This window comes from Daucus carota, chromosome 6, assembly GCF_001625215.2.
Source record: "Daucus carota subsp. sativus chromosome 6, DH1 v3.0, whole genome shotgun sequence".
Classification (NCBI taxonomy): Eukaryota; Viridiplantae; Streptophyta; class Magnoliopsida; order Apiales; family Apiaceae; genus Daucus; species Daucus carota.
In genome coordinates this window covers 17,553,501-17,572,584 of record NC_030386.2, presented here as the reverse complement: position 1 = coordinate 17,572,584, position 19,084 = coordinate 17,553,501, and the positions used below count along the sequence as shown (strand labels likewise).

General features: G+C 35.5%; 1 protein-coding gene across 50 annotated transcripts; it reads right to left on the bottom strand.

Annotated features, from left to right (window-relative positions):
• Positions 1–7,893: 7,893 nt before the first annotated feature.
• LOC108227290 (uncharacterized) lies at positions 7,894–18,721 on the bottom strand. Of its 50 annotated transcripts, none has more exons than XM_064079370.1 (21): positions 18,430–18,720; positions 18,053–18,203; positions 17,494–17,652; positions 17,219–17,412; positions 16,969–17,074; positions 16,740–16,856; positions 16,095–16,289; positions 15,784–15,854; positions 15,316–15,380; positions 14,555–14,742; positions 14,409–14,446; positions 14,118–14,321; positions 13,876–14,031; positions 12,681–13,445; positions 12,375–12,496; positions 12,004–12,109; positions 11,624–11,899; positions 10,390–10,448; positions 10,263–10,304; positions 9,866–10,017; positions 7,894–8,320 (listed from the first exon to the last, which is right to left on the bottom strand). In XM_064079370.1, the coding sequence occupies exons 9-12, from the start codon at positions 15,335–15,337 to the stop codon at positions 14,258–14,260; spliced, it is 312 nt and encodes a 103-aa protein (XP_063935440.1). In that variant the 5' UTR covers positions 15,338–15,380; positions 15,784–15,854; positions 16,095–16,289; positions 16,740–16,856; positions 16,969–17,074; positions 17,219–17,412; positions 17,494–17,652; positions 18,053–18,203; positions 18,430–18,720; the 3' UTR covers positions 7,894–8,320; positions 9,866–10,017; positions 10,263–10,304; positions 10,390–10,448; positions 11,624–11,899; positions 12,004–12,109; positions 12,375–12,496; positions 12,681–13,445; positions 13,876–14,031; positions 14,118–14,257. The 50 variants fall into 50 exon arrangements, 10 of the variants coding, with proteins under 10 accessions (XP_063935440.1, XP_063935441.1, XP_063935442.1 ...); XM_064079371.1 differs by having other exon boundaries at positions 15,316–15,377; XM_064079372.1 differs by having other exon boundaries at positions 15,784–15,843.
• Positions 18,722–19,084: the final 363 nt, after the last annotated feature.

Below are 19,084 nucleotides of genomic sequence, written 5' to 3'. Positions count from 1 at the left end.
ATTTCTCTTTCATTATTCATTATTAGAGGATGAATAACATGTATAGACTAATTCTGTTTTCATTTGATATTTTTGCTTGTGTTATTCATGTGCGTCACTCTATATAATCCCCATATATGTTACTCTCTCCATCCCATTTTAGTTATCACATTTCTATTTTTGTTGGTCAAATTGACTTAATTTTGACCAAAGATTATGAATCACTCTTTCATAATTTTAAAAAACTGAAAATTACATCCTAAAGTAGATTAAAAGTTATTTACGATGATATATTTTTTTTAATTTTATCAATTAATAAAATATTAATAAATTTCAATCAAACTTTAGTCAATTTGACCGGCACAAAACCAAATGTGACAACTAAAATGGGACGGAGGGAGTAACTGTTAAGAGCGTGTTTGTTTCATATTATTCTAAAACCGATTGAATATTTTGAGTAATCCTGAATATTCATTTATTATCAATATTGATTATGCTTTCCCACAAACAGAGAAAAAGTTCAGTACAATAAATACATCGAATACTTTTGGGTGCAGTCTCTGGATATCTCCTTTAATGATGTGTCAAACTGTAGAATGGCAGAAGCTGTGGCAAACTAATACCACAGGCATTACGAGGTCTCTGAAATTTGTACACTTCATGGGTGTTTCTGTTGGGTTTGAAAACTCTTCTATTTAACACAAAATAGAATTACATGAAGGAGGAGTAACTCTCACACTCGACTACAATACAAAAACAAACCCATTTCTATATAATACTAATATGAATGTTTTATGAGACTCTGTCCTGAGACTCTTCTGGTGTTTCTTTTCCTTGTGCTTAAACTAGAGTGAAAGGTTCTATTTATAGCTAGCCTTCAGCCTTGATGAGTGTGTGAAAGGTGTGCTGCATATCTGTGTGAAACGTTGAAGCCGTAATTGTTGAACCCGTGTGCAGTAAATATACTGAAGCTGTAATCTTCTTGGGAAACTGAAATGCAGCTAAATTCTACAATTCTCCCCCTCCAGCTGTATCTTGAACCATTGATCATTTATTATCCATGCCAATTATGTCACGGCAAACTTCTATCTTTTCCCAGGTAACCGCTTTAGTTAACATGTCTGCTGGATTCTCTTCTGTGTGAATCTTGACTAGTCTTAGTAGTTGTTTGTTCATCACCTCACGTATCCAGTGATAGCGAACGTCAATATGTTTCGTCCGGGAATGGTACATTGAATTTTTGCTCAAGTCCAAAGCACTCTGACTATCACAATGTACCTTGTAGTCCTCTTGATTAAATACCCAGCTCTTGGAGAAATCGCTTTAACCATAACATTTCTTTTTTGGCTTCAGCTACTGCAATGTATTCTGCCTCTGTGGTGGATAATGCAACACACTTCTGCAATCTTGATTGCCATGACACAAGCTCCCCCTGCAAAAGTGTAAAGAAAACCTGAAGTTGATTTTATACTATCGATATCTCCAGCCATATCTGCATCTGTATATCCTTCCAAGACTGTATTAGCTCCCCCGTAGCATAGACACATATTCAGTGTACCTTTAAGATACCTGAGAATCCACTTAACAGCCTCCCAGTGTTCCTTTTCAGGATTGGAAAGAAATCGACTTACCATTCCAACTGCATGAGCAATATCTGGCCGCGTACAAACCATAGCATACATTAGGCTCCCAACTGCAGAAGAATAAGGTATCTTTGACATTTCTTCCATCTCTTTCTTAGATGAGGGGCATGATTTCTTGCTCAGTTTGAACTGGTTTCCTAGTGGAATGCTAACTGGTTTGGCTTTCTCCATGTTGAACCTTTTAATCACTCGTTCAACATACTTCTCCTGAGATAGCCATAACCTTTGATTCTTCCTGTCTCGAATTATTTGCATGCCCAAGATCTGTTGAGCTGGTCCTAAATCTTTCATATCAAAATGATTGGAGAGCTCCTTTTTCAACTGATTTATTTTTGTTGCATCTTTTCCCACAATCAACATGTCATCTACGTATAATAACAATACAACAAAATTGCCATCCGAAAACCTTTGAAAATAAACGCACTGATCTGCGTTTGTTCTTTTGTAGCCTTGACTCCCCATGAATGAGCCAAATTTCTTGTACCACTGTCTAGGTGCTTGTTTGAGGCTGTATAGACTTTTCTTCAACCTACAAACAAGAGTTTTCTTTCTCAAAACCTCAAAACCTTCTGGTTGCTCCATGTATATTTCTTCATCTAGATCACCATGAAGAAATGCTGTTCTCACATCCAGCTGTTCAAGTTCAAGATTTAAACTAGCTGCTAATCCGAGAAAGACACGAATTGAAGTCATTTTCACAACCGGTGAAAATATTTCGCCAAAATCAATTCCTTTCTTTTGAAGAAATCCTTTGACTACCATTCGAGCTTTATATTTTATTACAGTTCCAGAGCCATCTTTCTTCATCTTGAAAACCCATTTATTCTTCAAAGCTTTCTTTCCTTTAGGAAGCTCCACTAAATCATATGTATGATTTTTCTGCAGAGATTCCATTTCTTCATGCATTGCTTGCATCCAAGCTTGCTTATTTTCAAGAGAGATTGCTTCCTGAAAAGTTTCTGGCTCCCCCTCTTCAGTAAGTAGGAGATATTCAGACTCCGAGTATTTTCTAGATGGAATCATTCTTCGTTCTGATCTTCGAACTTCTGGACTGTGAGTTTCAGGGGATGAATTATTTTCTAATGCTTCTGATTGTTGACTCCCCTCCTGATCAAAATCCTCGTCTTCTTCCTCCTGTTCTGCTTCTGGTACTTCTTCACGTGCCATGTCGTTTTCTTCTGATGGTGGGACAATATCATTTGAACTTCTGAAACATTTGTCAGTAGTTGTTCCAGAATTAAAATCATAAAATTGATTCTCAAGAAACACCACATCTCGGCTTCGAATTATTTTCTTCATTTTTGGATCCCACAATCTGTATCCAAAATCTTGGTCTCCATATCCAAGAAAGATACATGTACTCGCCTTGAAATCAAGCTTTTGTCTCAGCTCCTTAGATATGTGTACAAATGCTTTGCACCCAAATACTCTTAAGTGAGAATAATTGACATCTTTCCCGGTCCATATCTTCTCTGGAACTTCAAAATTCAAAGGAACTGATGGTGACCTGTTGATTAAATAACATGTTGTCAACACAGCTTCAGCCCAATATGACTTTGGTAGTCCTGCCATACTAAGCATGCACCGAACTTTTTCAACAATGGTGCGATTCATTCTTTCAGCTACACCGTTATGTTGTGGGGTTCTTGGCACGGTCTTTTCATGTCTGATGCCATGTTCTGTACAATATGATGAGAACTCTCGAGAAGTGTACTCCCCTCCATTATCCGAACGAAGGCATTTCAACTTCTTTCCTGTCTCTCTTTCAACCATTGCATGAAATATTTTAAAATGATCGAACACTTGATCCTTCGTTCTGAGACAGTAAACCCAAACCTTTCGTGAAGCATCATCAATGAATGTCACGAAATACCTGCTTCCGCCAAGAGATTCTTCTTCAATTGGTCCACATATGTCAGAATGAACCAAACTCAATAATTCTGATCTGTGCTTTCTGGTGGAACTGAAAGTAACTATGTTGTTTTCCGAAAAAACAATGCTCGCAGGAATCCAAGACCACGTCTTTTGCAACAAGGATAACATCTTTCTTGGCGAGGGTTGTTAGGCCTTTTTCGCTCATGTGGCCTAACCTTTTATGCCACAAATTTAGTAATGTTGTTTCTTCAACAGTATTGAGACTTGGCTGACATAACTTCAGATGAGTTTTATACAGAGTACCGCACACATGTCCTCTTGCGATAACCATAGCTCCTTTTAATAGTTTCCATGAGCCATCTCTGAATTGACTTCAATAACCGTGACAATCAAGGGCAACTCCTGAGATAAGATTTAATCTCAGGTCAGGAACATGTCGAACGTCCTTTAAAACCAGTGTACACCCAACATTGGTTTTCACATGTATATCACCGATGTCGATTATGTTTGAGAAACTGGTATTACCCATCTTGACAGCACCGAAATTACCAGATTTATAAGTTGCGAATAAATCACGATTTGGAGTGGCATGAAATGAAGCTGCAGTATCTATCACCCACTAGATGTCATGATTTCCTACATGGAGACAAGTCTCTTCTCCATAGCAGACAAGTGCAATCTCCGATGATACAGTGACTATGGTCTCACCGCCATCCTTGTTGAAACCCTCACTGGTTTGTGACTGCTCCTTGAGCATCTTTCGACAATCTTTCTTCCTGAGCCGGTAAATTCCACAGTAGTTACAGTTTTCGTTGAACCACTTTGAGTAATCAGCAGATTTATTTCTTTCCTGGAACTTCCCTCGTTCTACTGACCTTCCTCTGCTTTGGCCTCTACCTCTACTTCTGCCTCTGGCCCTTGTTCGACCTTCGTACTTGCTTCCATTTTCTGAAACAAGGGCGTAAGAGTGATCTGTGCCAGCTTCTTTCCTTCTGGCTTCTTCGTTGATGAGGGCGTCCGTGACCATCTCCATTGTGACTTTACCACCAGGGGCAGAATTGCTGAGAGTAATAACCAGCGTCTCCCAGCTTTCAGGTAGAGAACTCAGGAGTAATATGGCTTGTTCCTCGTCTTTAAGACACCATTCTGCAGCACCAAGTTGGTTCACAAGATCCTGGAATTGACTCATATGCTCGGTTATAGACGTACCACTCCGTAACTTGTGGTTCACTAACCGTCTCACTAGTAGAGTTTTATTGCGAGCCGTCTTTGCCTAATACATACTCTCGAGCTTTTCCCAGAGCTTATATGCGTCCGATTCTTGAGAAACATGATGAAAGACGCTGTGGTCAATCCATTGTCGAATTTGCGCCACAGTCTTCTTATTCATTCTCGTCAAAACATCGTCTGTCTTTGTGGTAGGTTTCACACCTTTATTTTCTAAAGGTTCTGCTAAATCTTTCAGATTTAGCAGATCTTCCATTCTTGGCTTCCACATATTATAATTTGTCGGCGTAAGTCGAATCATCATATCTGAACTTGAAGATTCCATTGAAAATACACCTAAGTTGCTTTGGACAAAAAGTTTGAAGCAAAATTAGGCCAAAAGAAAAAACTAAAAATGAAACTCAGTAGCTTGAATCACTATAGCTCTGATACCACTTTGTTGGGTTTGAAAACTCTTCTATTTAACACAAAATAGAATTACATGAAGGAGGAGTAACTCTCACACTCGACTACAATACAAAAACAAACCCATTTCTATATAATACTAATATGAATGTTTTATGAGACTCTGTCCTGAGACTCTTCTGGTGTTTCTTTTCCTTGTGCTTAAACTAGAGTGAAAGGTTCTATTTATAGCTAGCCTTCAGCCTTGATGAGTGTGTGAAAGGTGTGCTGCATATCTGTGTGAAACGTTGAAGCCGTAATTGTTGAACCCGTGTGCAGTAAATATACTGAAGCTGTAATCTTCTTGGGAAACTGAAATGCAGCTAAATTCTACAATTCTCCCCCTCCAGCTGTATCTTGAACCATTGATCATTTATTATCCATGCCAATTATGTCACGGCAAACTTCTATCTTTTCCCAGGTAACCGCTTTAGTTAACATGTCTGCTGGATTCTCTTCTGTGTGAATCTTGACTAGTCTTAGTAGTTGTTTGTTCATCACCTCACGTATCCAGTGATAGCGAACGTCAATATGTTTCGTCCGGGAATGGTACATTGAATTCTTGCTCAAGTCCAAAGCACTCTGACTATCACAATGTACCTTGTAGTCCTCTTGATTAAATACCCAGCTCTTGGAGAAATCGCTTTAACCATAACATTTCTTTTTTGGCTTCAGATACTGCAATGTATTCTGCCTCTGTGGTGGATAATGCAACACACTTCTGCAATCTTGATTGCCATGACACAAGCTCCCCCTGCAAAAGTGTAAAGAAAACCTGAAGTTGATTTTATACTATCGATATCTCCAGCCATATCTGCATCTGTATATCCTTCCAAGACTGTATTAGCTCCCCCGTAGCATAGACACATATTCAGTGTACCTTTAAGATACCTGAGAATCCACTTAACAGCCTCCCAGTGTTCCTTTTCAGGATTGGAAAGAAATCGACTTACCATTCCAACTGCATGAGCAATATCTGGCCGCGTACAAACCATAGCATACATCAGGCTCCCAACTGCAGAAGAATAAGGTATCTTTGACATTTCTTCCATCTCTTTCTTAGATGAGGGGCATGATTTCTTGCTCAGTTTGAACTGGTTTCCTAGTGGAATGCTAACTGGTTTGGCTTTCTCCATGTTGAACCTTTTAATCACTCGTTCAACATACTTCTCCTGAGATAGCCATAACCTTTGATTCTTCCTGTCTCGAATTATTTGCATGCCCAAGATCTGTTGAGCTGGTCCTAAATCTTTCATATCAAAATGATTGGAGAGCTCCTTTTTCAACTGATTTATTTTTGTTGCATCTTTTCCCACAATCAACATGTCATCTACGTGTGTGAAAGGTGTGCTGCATATCTGTGTGAAACGTTGAAGCCGTAATTGTTGAACCCGTGTGCAGTAAATATACTGAAGCTGTAATCTTCTTGGGAAACTGAAATGCAGCTGGATTCTACAGTTTCCGGCATTGGCAGAAAGTGCCGATTTTCTGAACCATACGGCAAGCCCTGTTGGCTGAAAACTTTCGAAAACATTGTGTGTTCAAATTTATATGCGCTTGGAAGAATAATAGTCTCTGCAACTTTCAGTTATAAGTGAGTGAATCTTGGTGATAAAGAGGTGCAGAAATATTGTGTTAAAAATAGGATATTGCATGGGATGTTAAACTAAAATGGAAACATACGAACTCAGATCCTTTATTTAGTAGACTCTCCAACTCTTGGCAGTTGGCACTAATCTTCATTTCATATAGCTTATGGTCACATTCCCTGCTGTTACAACATTTTCAGAATATTTTGAAGATAAAAGGAACCTAGTTGTTTAATTTATTTTTGTTTTTATCTGTGTATCACTAGCATTGTACATATTTTGATAGAGAATCAACGATTAGCGTATTCGTCCTTTGCTTTCTTCTTGAGGTGTTTTTGTTTGAGATGTTTTAAAAGTATATGTTGGATGTGTATTTTTTTTAAGGCTTAAAGGGACGGTAATACTTTACCTTAACAGGAGTTGTCAAGATGACCCGTTATAAACTCTGTCTGGCTGAGTTTATAAATTACTTATGATTTAACGTGACTTATTTGATAAGTTGAGAGTTTGAAATTTCTGTTTGGGTAATTTTGACTTATTAATAACTTACTAGGGAATTATGCCCGCGCTTCGCGAGCTCCCATTAAAATTGTTTAAAATAAATAAAATCAAGCATTTCAAATATGTTTTAAAAATATGTGAATTAATAATATTAATACCAGCAACTGCGAAAGGATGACCATGAATACTTCCCTTGTTACGAAGAATTCACATATATTTGTAGTGATCCGAAAAAATAAATATATTTATCTATTCGAACTATTGATCCAAAAATCCGAAAAAATAAATATATTTATCTATTCGAACTATTGATCCAATTTTTTTTTTAAAAAATAAATAGATGGCTGTAAGACCAGTAAATAAAGCTGTGAGATATATTTTTTACGATCATCGTTATAAAAAAAATGTTTACTTATAAGGAACAAACTATTAGAATTATGTTTTTTCTCAATATTACAATTTAATCTAATACGCTGACAAATTATATTTTTTGGATTTGGTACACATTGACTACATGTATAGCTCACTAAAACATATTAATTTGGAAGTCAACTCTTCTTTACACACGTCAGTGGTATTGAACTCAAATTTTAAAATGTAAGTATGTATCTGATAAATTAGAGGATCTCGGATGCCTGATTAACACTTTCATTCTAAATTCTTGACAATCTGTACACTTTATGGAAACTCCCGATTTTGATCCATTGTTGTCATGAATAAGAATGACATTAGAATCATGAACACATGTGAATAACACATGCATAAAAATCAAATTACAAAGAGCCAGTTACAGAATCAGAAGTAATGAAATCATTCATTTCACTTCGAACAAATCATATTTCAGGATAATAACAGCTTCTTTGTAGTACAACTATATAAATTCTGAAGAGAAACCGTCAAAGGATGCACCACATCTCCTCTCCTTTGTTTTCGTACCCTGACCCGATCCTGATCCTGCTACCATCACCTAATACTGGACATATCACTTATACTGATAAAGTGGAAGGGTTATTTTCTTCACATCATTTGATCCATACAACAGGGCATTTATTTTCATGATACCTGGGTGTAGATATAAAATGTTAACACCTTTTGCAGAATATAGTCACAACGATAATTTTTGCAAAACAACAAACAATAATTTGAGATTTAGTTTTAATTTTCACTACATGGCAATATATAAGACTGCAAAATTAAAGTTGTATTAGTAATACATTAAGACTGCAGCCTGCGAAAATTTAGATGCAAATTCAAGCACAATTAATACAGACACATACCTCTCCCACGTGCTGAGCATCACCAAGCATGCAAACCTTCATATTAGGTCTGGGGATGTGTGGCAATTTAACCGAACCACTTTTAAAACTTTAATACAAACTTAATTTTTATATTTGTTTTCTGATTATACAAATGAGCGCCAATGTCCACTATATATTCAGCTCTATTATGTTTCATGTTCTGGTTTATCTATTTCTTCTGTAAGAGTGAGGCGAAGACATAGTATTTGGTTATATACCTGCTGTTATTGCTACCATTTCAGTTGAACATGCATAGTGCCTTTAATCCTTGTCAACAGTTTTCCTAAGATTATTACTTCAATTACTTCCTACCAATTAGTTATTAATTACTGGGAAACGCAGAAATTTTCGACATAACAAATGAAAACCCATGTTGGGGGAACATACTGAGTTGAACCACAAACCATGAACATGAAATTTTACAAAGCGTCTAAACGATACATAAACTATTATTTTCATCAGAACGCCCAATTACTGATGTACATAACTTTGAGTCCATACAAATTAATACAATATAGTTTAGATAAAGAAGGAACAAATTTTTTGTATCATAATGTTTGATCAGTAAGGGGTACCTGCAAAATTTTCTTAAAGGAAATCAAGGGGAGACCCAAATATTTTTAAAATAACTGAACCAACTCCTGATGCAATGCCGCTGATGAGACTTTCTATTACCACCGAAATCCCTCCCTCCCCCCCTCCCTCGCTCTCTCTCTCTCTCTCTCTCCCCCTCCCTGTCTCTCTCTCTCTCTTTCTCTACCTCTCCCTCTCTTCCCCCCCTCTCTCTGGCGTTGTTGTTTTTTAGTAATTATATTTGAGAATCAATGCAAACGCCATCCATGTGTACGCGGTAAAATTGAGTAAAACCGTGTGAGATCATATGCGGACAACCTCCTGTGTGTGAATGACATGTTAGAAGACTTAGAAGATGAATTTATAGAGAAAGAGAGGAGGGTGTGATAATCGAATGAAAGAGACAGAGGGTTTGAAGCCTTTTTCTAACCATTTCGTAACTGCCAAGATTTATGATGTCAAAAAGCTGACACAGTAAAGCATGGAAAGAGAGGGATACGCATGAATCCTATACTTACTGATAAAAAAAATAGGATTCATTATGCAACACTGTGACTTTTGTTTAACCAAGTGTATATAGTATATATAGACATTAGTTTCTCGACACTAATATATAATAGGAGTACTTACTATTAAAATTCCTTTTATATTCATCCACCATAGAAAAAAGATTAGTTAAACATCACTGTGAGTGTGGTATGTGAGCCAGGTTAAGGGGATAGGGGAGAAAACTTACATCCTAAGGCTTCATAGGATCTACTGCATACTTCGTGTTAGGATCTGCTTTTGAGGGAGATTCAGGCTTTCCACCAGTCTTCTTTTATCTCTGGCGAACCAACTGACAGGTAACCCTTCCAACCATTGTTGTTTCATCTCCTTCTTGGAAGCCTAAGTACAAAAAATAAGTTATAACAATAGAAATAACAGAAAAATTGAATCATGCAGTAACTTATATTGGTTAACTAATAATATATGATCTATTGTTTCCAAGGATCTAAGGACCCTGGTTACATGAATTTACATAAAGCATTAATGTATTTAATTTGCAAGCATAAATATAAGATTAAATTGTCATTCCAATCTTATAATATAACAAATATAAAGATGATAAGATAATGATAAGAATAAGATACCTTGTCCAGATAACTTGATTTCTTTATCGTCATGCATTGAACCTGTGCAGGAATTGATATCTGAGATAGGTAAATACATATCAGCAAATTAGAAGTCATGGAAACGGACACTTTGGTAAACATTTACCTGATGGATTTGAGATGCTCTCCAATATTTGCAGCTCTTTAAAAGGAGCACCGCAGCATCTGCAATGACAAATTTTTATAGTAATTTCCATGCCTTTATTTACCTATGAATTGAGATGATGATGTAAAGGAAAATAATTAAAACATTGATTTTAATTTTCCCTTTTAGACAAACCTGACATTTCCATGTGAAGATGTTGTCAGTTTTAAGTGTAAATTCATTGGGCATATTTCATGAATGTAGCCTGACCATTCACCATGACAATGGCGTGTTTTAAGTTTTAGTTTTTACATAGTGTGATAGTGCAATGAGTGACACTATAACTTCTAAGGTAGCAGTTCTCTTGTGGAATATCCGTATGTCAAAATAGTTCTTGAATGTGAACTTTTTCCTTATGAAGTCTGCCTGTGGGAGTCAGTCTGCGCAATATAATAGATAAGCCATCAAATTATTTCTTAACAGGCTAGGATGAAGCAGTAAAAGCATTGCGCTCAGAACAAAATTTATTTCTGCACTTTCCTGACATGGCCTTAGCATTTAGCATCCAATTATACATGTCTGCATGCATGTCATTTGTTCATTGTTGCATCACTTCATCGACTTCTTACATCAGAAGGTAATCTATTTGCAGATACTTATATCAAATGTATGATAAGCAGTAGTCACACAATGACATGTACTGTTTAACAAACCCAAAAGTTTTGAGCCCAGAAGGGTTAGTTTAGATATTGCCTACTTAGTGTATCCAATCTTAAAACAATTATCATATTTTTTCTAATTACCAATTAAAGATGAATGATTTTTTATTATTTTTATTTTTATTTATGATTCATATTCTTATTCTTCTTCTTATTATTATTATTACTATATCCTATATCCTCAACAATAATATATATATATATATATATATATATATATGTATGTATATGTATGTATTTAATTATTTCTTAGTGTTATAATTCTTTATTATTATTATATTAATATTAATATAACATTAATCATTAATCATTAATATATTAATAAATCTTAAAAATATATCATATATTTATATCATAGTTTAAAATATATCTTATTTGTGGTTCTGATGCCGAGTACTAACATTGACAGTCAAAATATAGATCCACATAGTTGATCAAGTCGTACATTTTCTTGCGTGCATTTTATATTGAGTGATACATAATGACAGTGCTTGTATATATTCCAAACTTTGTAGAAGTATTGAGAAAATATGCACCTTCATCACACAACGGCTGATCAAAATTAGAAGGCTCATCTGCTTCGTTAAATGTCTGAATCAAAATTTTAACCCCGGAAGTAGAGCCATGGTGAAAATTGTCCGAGGTTAAACATGAATCTGAAGTCCTCAGTGCAGATGTAACAAATGAGGATAGACGACCAATCTTTGTATTCTTATCTTAATATATGTTTGATGTTGTCACAGGTGTACATCTCTGTCCTCTAGCACTGAAGAGTTGAGTTCTTTCGTATGTCGTTCCACTATCGTGTGTGGCTTGTAAAAAGAAGACAGAGAGCAGATTTGAGAAACTTATTGAATAAATTTTTTATTAGGGGGAAGAAGTACAAAAACAAAATAAATACATTTGGATATCATACATGTATTTAGTGGGAGTATAAGCTTGATCAGGAGTTTCTACACGTGTAATCTTCTTTTGATTTAAAACATTACTGATGCTTGGTCCACGTCATCGTCGCTTGTCACCTATACAAACAGGGTATCGTAACTGTATGATGTATCCACATACCCACAGAGGACTAAAAATTCAGCAAACCTATTTAATGCTTCTCTAAAATATGGTTCTATAACTTATTTTTAAGATTTTTTTTTTCTGAATAAAAATTTAATAGTTAAATTTCTATTCAGAAAAAAGTAATCTTAAAATAAGTTATAAAACTATACTTTCCAGAATCATTAAACAAAACCTTTTCAATATAAAAAATATTCACTGAGATATAGATATATGTACACATGAAGGTAAAATTCTCCGGCCAGCATGACTCCATTCATGAACAAATTTCTTGACAGCATGCATGTTAGTCAAATGCTTCTTGTACTTAATCAGGCTGGTCTTGGAGCATATACTTGTAGCTGTGTCGAGGTAAATATTTTAAGTATACTAAATATATTAACTCGATAACATTACTAATATAAGTATTTAACAATTACTGAGTTAAATTTCAGATTTCAGAGCTTCTAGTCTAGTTCTCTGGATCAAACTCAAGTACTATATTAGTTCATAGGACATTAGGGAATATATGCCGCGTACACTCACATATCTTCACTGATGATCCATGCTTATCAAATACTCCTAGGGTCATTTCTGTGCACGGATCAAAAACCTCCCATGTAACACCTGCAATTTTCATGCACCTGTAGCTTTCATCGCACCTGCAATGACTTAACTACTGCTCTACACACTTAACTAAAAATCTAAAGTTGTTAAGTCAGGAAAAGTTACATATACTCCAGACTAAAAAGCATATACTTCCATGAGGAAAAAGCAAGCAAAGGCAAACCTTTTGTACAATTGATATCAGCTTGAAGGTCAAATACAATATTGTGGTCAATCAGAATTCAGAAATCAGCAAGCAACGGGAAACTATTCATCTTCTCTGGATCTTTCTTACTCTCAATCAGAAATCTTAAAAGTATATCCTCATAATTTTCACACAACATATATATTAGGCAGCAAAACTCATAATTTGTTATCCCAATCAAATCCAAAAACACTATATCATATTTTTATCAGCTATATATGAATCCTTAACCCAAATCGTTAGATGATTAAGAAAGTATAAAAGCTAACTGCTAATCTGTTCAATGCATCGGCATGAATTTAACCTCATTTTGATTTAGCAAAACAGCACAACTAAATTTGAATATGTGAAAATAGCTTAAAATTTTGAAGATGGGGCTGAAAATGGCAAGCATGTCTGAAAATTAATATTTACATGTGAAATTACAGACCTGTTGGAAGACGACATCCATTATGTGATAATTAAGATCATATGATGTTAGATTTGCCAAGACGACACACCTGATATATCAAGGCGAACACTTTCTTTATTAGGAGGAACATTATGTTAAAAAGAACGCGTAAAAGATAAATATTAACATCACCACTAAGTTACTAACATAAATATTTACATCATCACTAAGGTATAAATACAAACACTATACACGCTATAGCGTAAATGTTATGTTTCCTCTGCTTTAACATTTTCTCCACTCCCGGACCTTTTCCTCTACGTTTTGGAGCTGATAATAATATAACTTTAGAGGATTTCGGAATACTACCTGAAAGTAAAACATCCTAGTAAAATTTACCAACTACCGGTGCTTTGTTAATATCAGGCGTTAAGGAACACAGACTGCATATATTTACAATTTCAGACATTACATTGTAGAAGTTATTTACATTCAAGTATGATGTGATAACAATTTGCTCGCAAACTTCAAAGAATTACCTGGTGCCAAGCGTCTGGAATGATCATTTGTAGTATTTAAACCGTTTATCACATTGTTAACACCCGGTCCACATCCTCTCCGCTTTGGAATTGAAGATCTACTGACAGAGGTGTTGGCTGCTGCGTGTTGGGATATGTTCGCGGCAAGTTCATGTCCTGATTAACAACATACGGGAGAAGTTATGATCTACACATATAATGAAATTATATACTACTTTGTAAGGCTTCCACAGAAAGATTACTTCGGAGATGGCTCACTGGATCAATGCTTGGTCTTTGATAATCAATGCCAACATGAGGAAAATGTCAATTTGGTTGAACATTCTCCTTGATGTTATTAAGGTGGAACTGGAAATCAACATTAACCTGCATGTATACTTTATCAAAAGAAGGTCCACGACCAAATGAACAGAGTGGATGAATTACACATGCTTTGAGGCCAGCACCTACAAACACAAAAAATGTAAAAATGTCTCACAACAGGGTCGCTGATAATCCAAAGACTCTAAACCAAAATGTATATGACTGCATACTCTGTCCAAAGAAGGTCCAAGACCTCGACGGCATAAACCTGAATGCATTATATCGGATTAACAGTTAAATTGCATAACACTAAACAAACCAACCTAGCACACGCATGGAACGTGAAAACACATTCTCGAACAGATTATTCTACAACCTCTGGCATCGCAGAATTCCTTTCCATCAACATAAATTCGATTTTGATTATTTGATCGTTATGAGATATATCAGTATCAGGTGTGCCAAGAGGACTTCTTGATGTATTTAGATTCGCAGCCTGCATATTCTTAACTATATTCTGCAAGAACTCATTAAGTGCTGCGCCACCATTTCGCTTCTTTGATCCTAGCATCAAGAAGACATTCAACTTTAGGAAGTCATTTAGACACAAAAAAGGTGAAATATAGACTGAAATGGTCTTTGGATAACCTTTTAACCTGCTGACTCATCTTATGCAACTATACCAAGGCCTCACTTCATTCTTGTAATTAAGAAAGATAACATCTAGCAACATCATTAGTTTTAATTCAAACACACACAGATCAAGAACTAATCATAATTCATAAGTATCATATCAGGCCTAAGATAGACTTGAGTAATCTAAACTAAAAAAAATATGTATATGAGGTAATTCCCTGCTTTTCTGATCATAGATACTGGAAATCATCTATCTATCATGGCATTATATTAAATAAACATAGTGGATGAATTACACATGCTTTGAGGCCAGCACCTACAAACACAAAAAATGTAAAAATGTCTCAGGGCCGGTCATAATCCAAAGAAAACTAAAAGTTAACTCCTATGAACATAGCATAAGTATTTGATTTATCCGATCCTAAGTTCAGGAAATCACGGTAATAGAAAGATATTATATCAAACACCCGGTGTGCATGTGATTTGTGAGTAACTATATACCTGTGGATTCATCCCCTGTCATTGTGTGTTCGCTTGATTCCTGAAACTGATGTTGTTAACACCTGCTGTGGTTCCAAATAAACATATTTCCCGAACCTATTATGACCCCTCCAGTCTAGAAATAAAATATTAATGAAATTATCTTGATAATTTAACAATTGCATTCGGGTGTCATTTTCTAAGTTAATATAACATCAATCTGCAAGTGCTATATTTAACACCATACACTGTCAACCTTATCATTTTAGACAACCAAAAAGCGCCAACAGCAATCTGCACTGATATTTTTATGTGCAATATAGACTAACTTATACACTAACAACACACTACAATATGATTAAGCACAATATGATTAAGCACTACACCAATAACTTGGGCCACGTCCTTCACGCTTAGCAGCTGAACGGAATCAGCTTGTGCATTATTTAAACAACTGAGTAGGCTAAAAGAATTTAGAAAATGTTATACCTTTTATGATGAATAATAGGCTCGTTTACAATAGATCTCCACAGAGTTTTCTACCCCATTCTGGAAAAAAACTGAACAAATAAATAGAAGTGAAGAGAGATTACAATGGAAAAAACATGGGACTTGGAATGAAAAAGAGTATAAAGGTGTAAGAAGATCTTAAAATATCAAACAAAATCATAAAGAACATAAATCAAACACCTTATATGCATGAATCAAAACCTGTCTAATCAAATTTTCATGAACCATTTCGTAGCCTTCAACACATCACAGAATGGCAAGATGGATAATATGGGTGTGGAAGAACTTACCATCATTTATCGAAGGAAGAGACGGCATATGAAGGCGGAGAACTTACGATTCTTCCCTGGGATAAAATAAAACCACATACAAAGATCTCAGACTCATACCAGAAAACTGGCTGCTCATCACATCCCAGAGACCATCACAACCCGTTATCAGGATTTCATCTTCTCTTGTCACTCGAATCTCCTGCAATTCTGGCTCTGCATTTAAAGGGCAGGCACATCCCTTGAGTCCCTTTATAAATATAAATATATTCTTAAAGCTTGCTAGCATTCTCTTTTACAAAATTATCATAACTGTTCCGCAGGCTTATTTAGTGGCAATTTTGTTATTGTATATTCTGGTCTAAGCTTGTTCATCTCTTCTTGATATTATGTCTGGTTACATAAGTAAAATCCTATCAACGCAATAGAAGTCCCATAATAACTTTGGTCAGATGAATTATACTTATAAGTTATATCAAATCATCATGCTTTAAAATGCAAATGCAAGTCAATGCATGGACTGCTGCACTATATAACTAAAGCTATGAGTCCACAGGTCCATGTTAATTAGCTGTGAACGTGCAATATCACACAAAAGCACTGGTTGCAAGACTCGTGGATGAGACTGTATGGATTAAAACAAATATTTTGAAGAGAAGACCTTACCACCAGAGTTAGTGCCAGTTTGATTCTGATTCCATGAGAGTCTACTTTGAATGGAATTTGAAGAGAATTGGTTAGTGTTAACGGTGCTTAGTGGTGTCCTTGTGCTGGATTGCGTATCTAATACAGACATGTGAGTATAAGAGTCCAAGAACTGTGAATACAAAAAAGGGTAATTGACAACAGTCGTGCCTTCAAAGACAATTTAACATATTAACTTAAAGTAAGCCACCTGGATTCACTTGGTTTTATGCAGAAGAAGAGTCATTCTCTTTGTCCCTGGGTAGTGATATTAACAGCTTTGAAGCTGAGAGACGGATTAAGAGCACACACTTGACCTGGTTGCAATAATGAGATCGCAGCTATGAATTCTATTACCAATTGATTAAAGTGAAAGCGCAAATGACATAAAAGAACCTACTGCAAGGCACATGGTACATACTATACGGTCTGAAAGACAGAGTTTGCAGAGAAGACCTCACCATCGGAGTTAGTGAACATTTGCTTCTGAATCCATGAGCAACTACTTTGATCGTTTCTTGAAAAAGCATCATTCTCGCGTACCATCTTCTCCATTGTGACCCATACGTGAACCATAATCCCCGCTGCTGCAACTTCACCAATCTGGTAAGTAAAAAATCGTCATGTGCTGATCCTCCTCCACAACGCTTTCGTCCTGAAACGGAGACTGCTATATGAATTGATCACTGATTTGGAGAATGAATTGCTATATCTATTTCCTTCAACAAAATTGTACCTGCGACTGGTGTATTAATATTGTGACAGATTTCATCGCCATACATATACATTCACTGCATATATCGCATAAGAATTCAAAGATGATCCATACACTTGAATAACAGACTGAAGTATCTTAAACAAATTCCAAATATTTATCTTGTTAATCGCACTTTATCTGCAAAATAATTCAAACTAATTAGATAAATGAGCAAGTGAAAGTTCCTTAACTACCACTCATTAAAAAACCCAAGACAGCCCAAAATGAAAAGAATTATATACGGAGTGTGTAGCACCTATTGAATTAAACTATAACATACTCCCATATACCTTACGAAAACTACAAAACTCAAGTTAGCCTAAATCAATAAAAATAAATATATCATATCTATCTACCAAACAAAAATATATCATAAATCTATCTACCAAACAAAAATTTGTATATCTTCGACTCAACTTCGATTACCAATACGATGATATGAAAGTATGAAAAGTGAAAGAATGAAAACCATGACTTTTCTGGAACCGGTTTACAATTATGATCATAATGTAATACGATCAAAAGCACTGAAACTAACCCGGAATTCGAAGATGTGTCTGGAGTTCTTGCAGAATCTACGAACATCAATTTGAATGTTTATAGAGCCGGATGACCATGATTAAGACGATTGATCTCAGATTTCTGTAACATAATTGTGAAATTTAGGAACCTAATTTTTCATGCAGAACCTGCATCAAACACATTATAATCGACCCATTAGACAAAAGCTTAGATTTGTAACCTAAAAATGCAATAAAAAAGAGTACTAATTGATGAACTCATAATAAAACCATGTCAGAATCTACACAGAAGGCACATATAGGACCATACACTTGGATAAGATATATCATCTTTTTTGGCAGTCTAGCCTAAACACAAATCAGAAAGCATGTGTGTAGTTACAGTTTAACCTACTTGTCGACTGCGGAGCATTGGATTGCGGGGATGGTGTCTTGTCCATTGATTACTACGAAGAAACGCATATTGCAATCCTTGATCCGTGTAGCACGAATTGTGCGGCACGACGGTGACTGATTTTTGATAAACTGCTGATGAATCGGAATTTGAATTTGAAATTAAGAAGAGGTGGAACAAACTGCTGCGTGAAAGTAGCCTCCCAGAGTATGCTGATTAATTATCGAAAAGAAAATACTGAAAAAGGTGAACGGGTTAACGGGTTAATGGGTAACGGGGCAGGCTAATTAGTGGGTATTTTGAGGAGTTTTTTTGGAGTCTTCACTAGCAACTATTATTATATTTTTAATTTTTAATTTTTAATAACTTATGAGTTATTAAAAATATAATAATAAAAATAAAAATGATTTATGAGTAATTTATGACTTAGGAGTAATTTTTATCAAAAAAAAATTAGTCACGGAAAAAAGTACATCAAACTAACTTCAAGTTTTAAGTTAGATTCTGGTTTATTCCCGACTTTAAGCTAACTTCCGGCTTATTACACAAATAGCTTAAAAACAGAGATAACTTAAAACCCGGGTTTTAAGCCCAGGCAAACAGGCTCAGAGTTTCACCCCTACACCATGGTTAATCTATCTGAATTTAATGGATA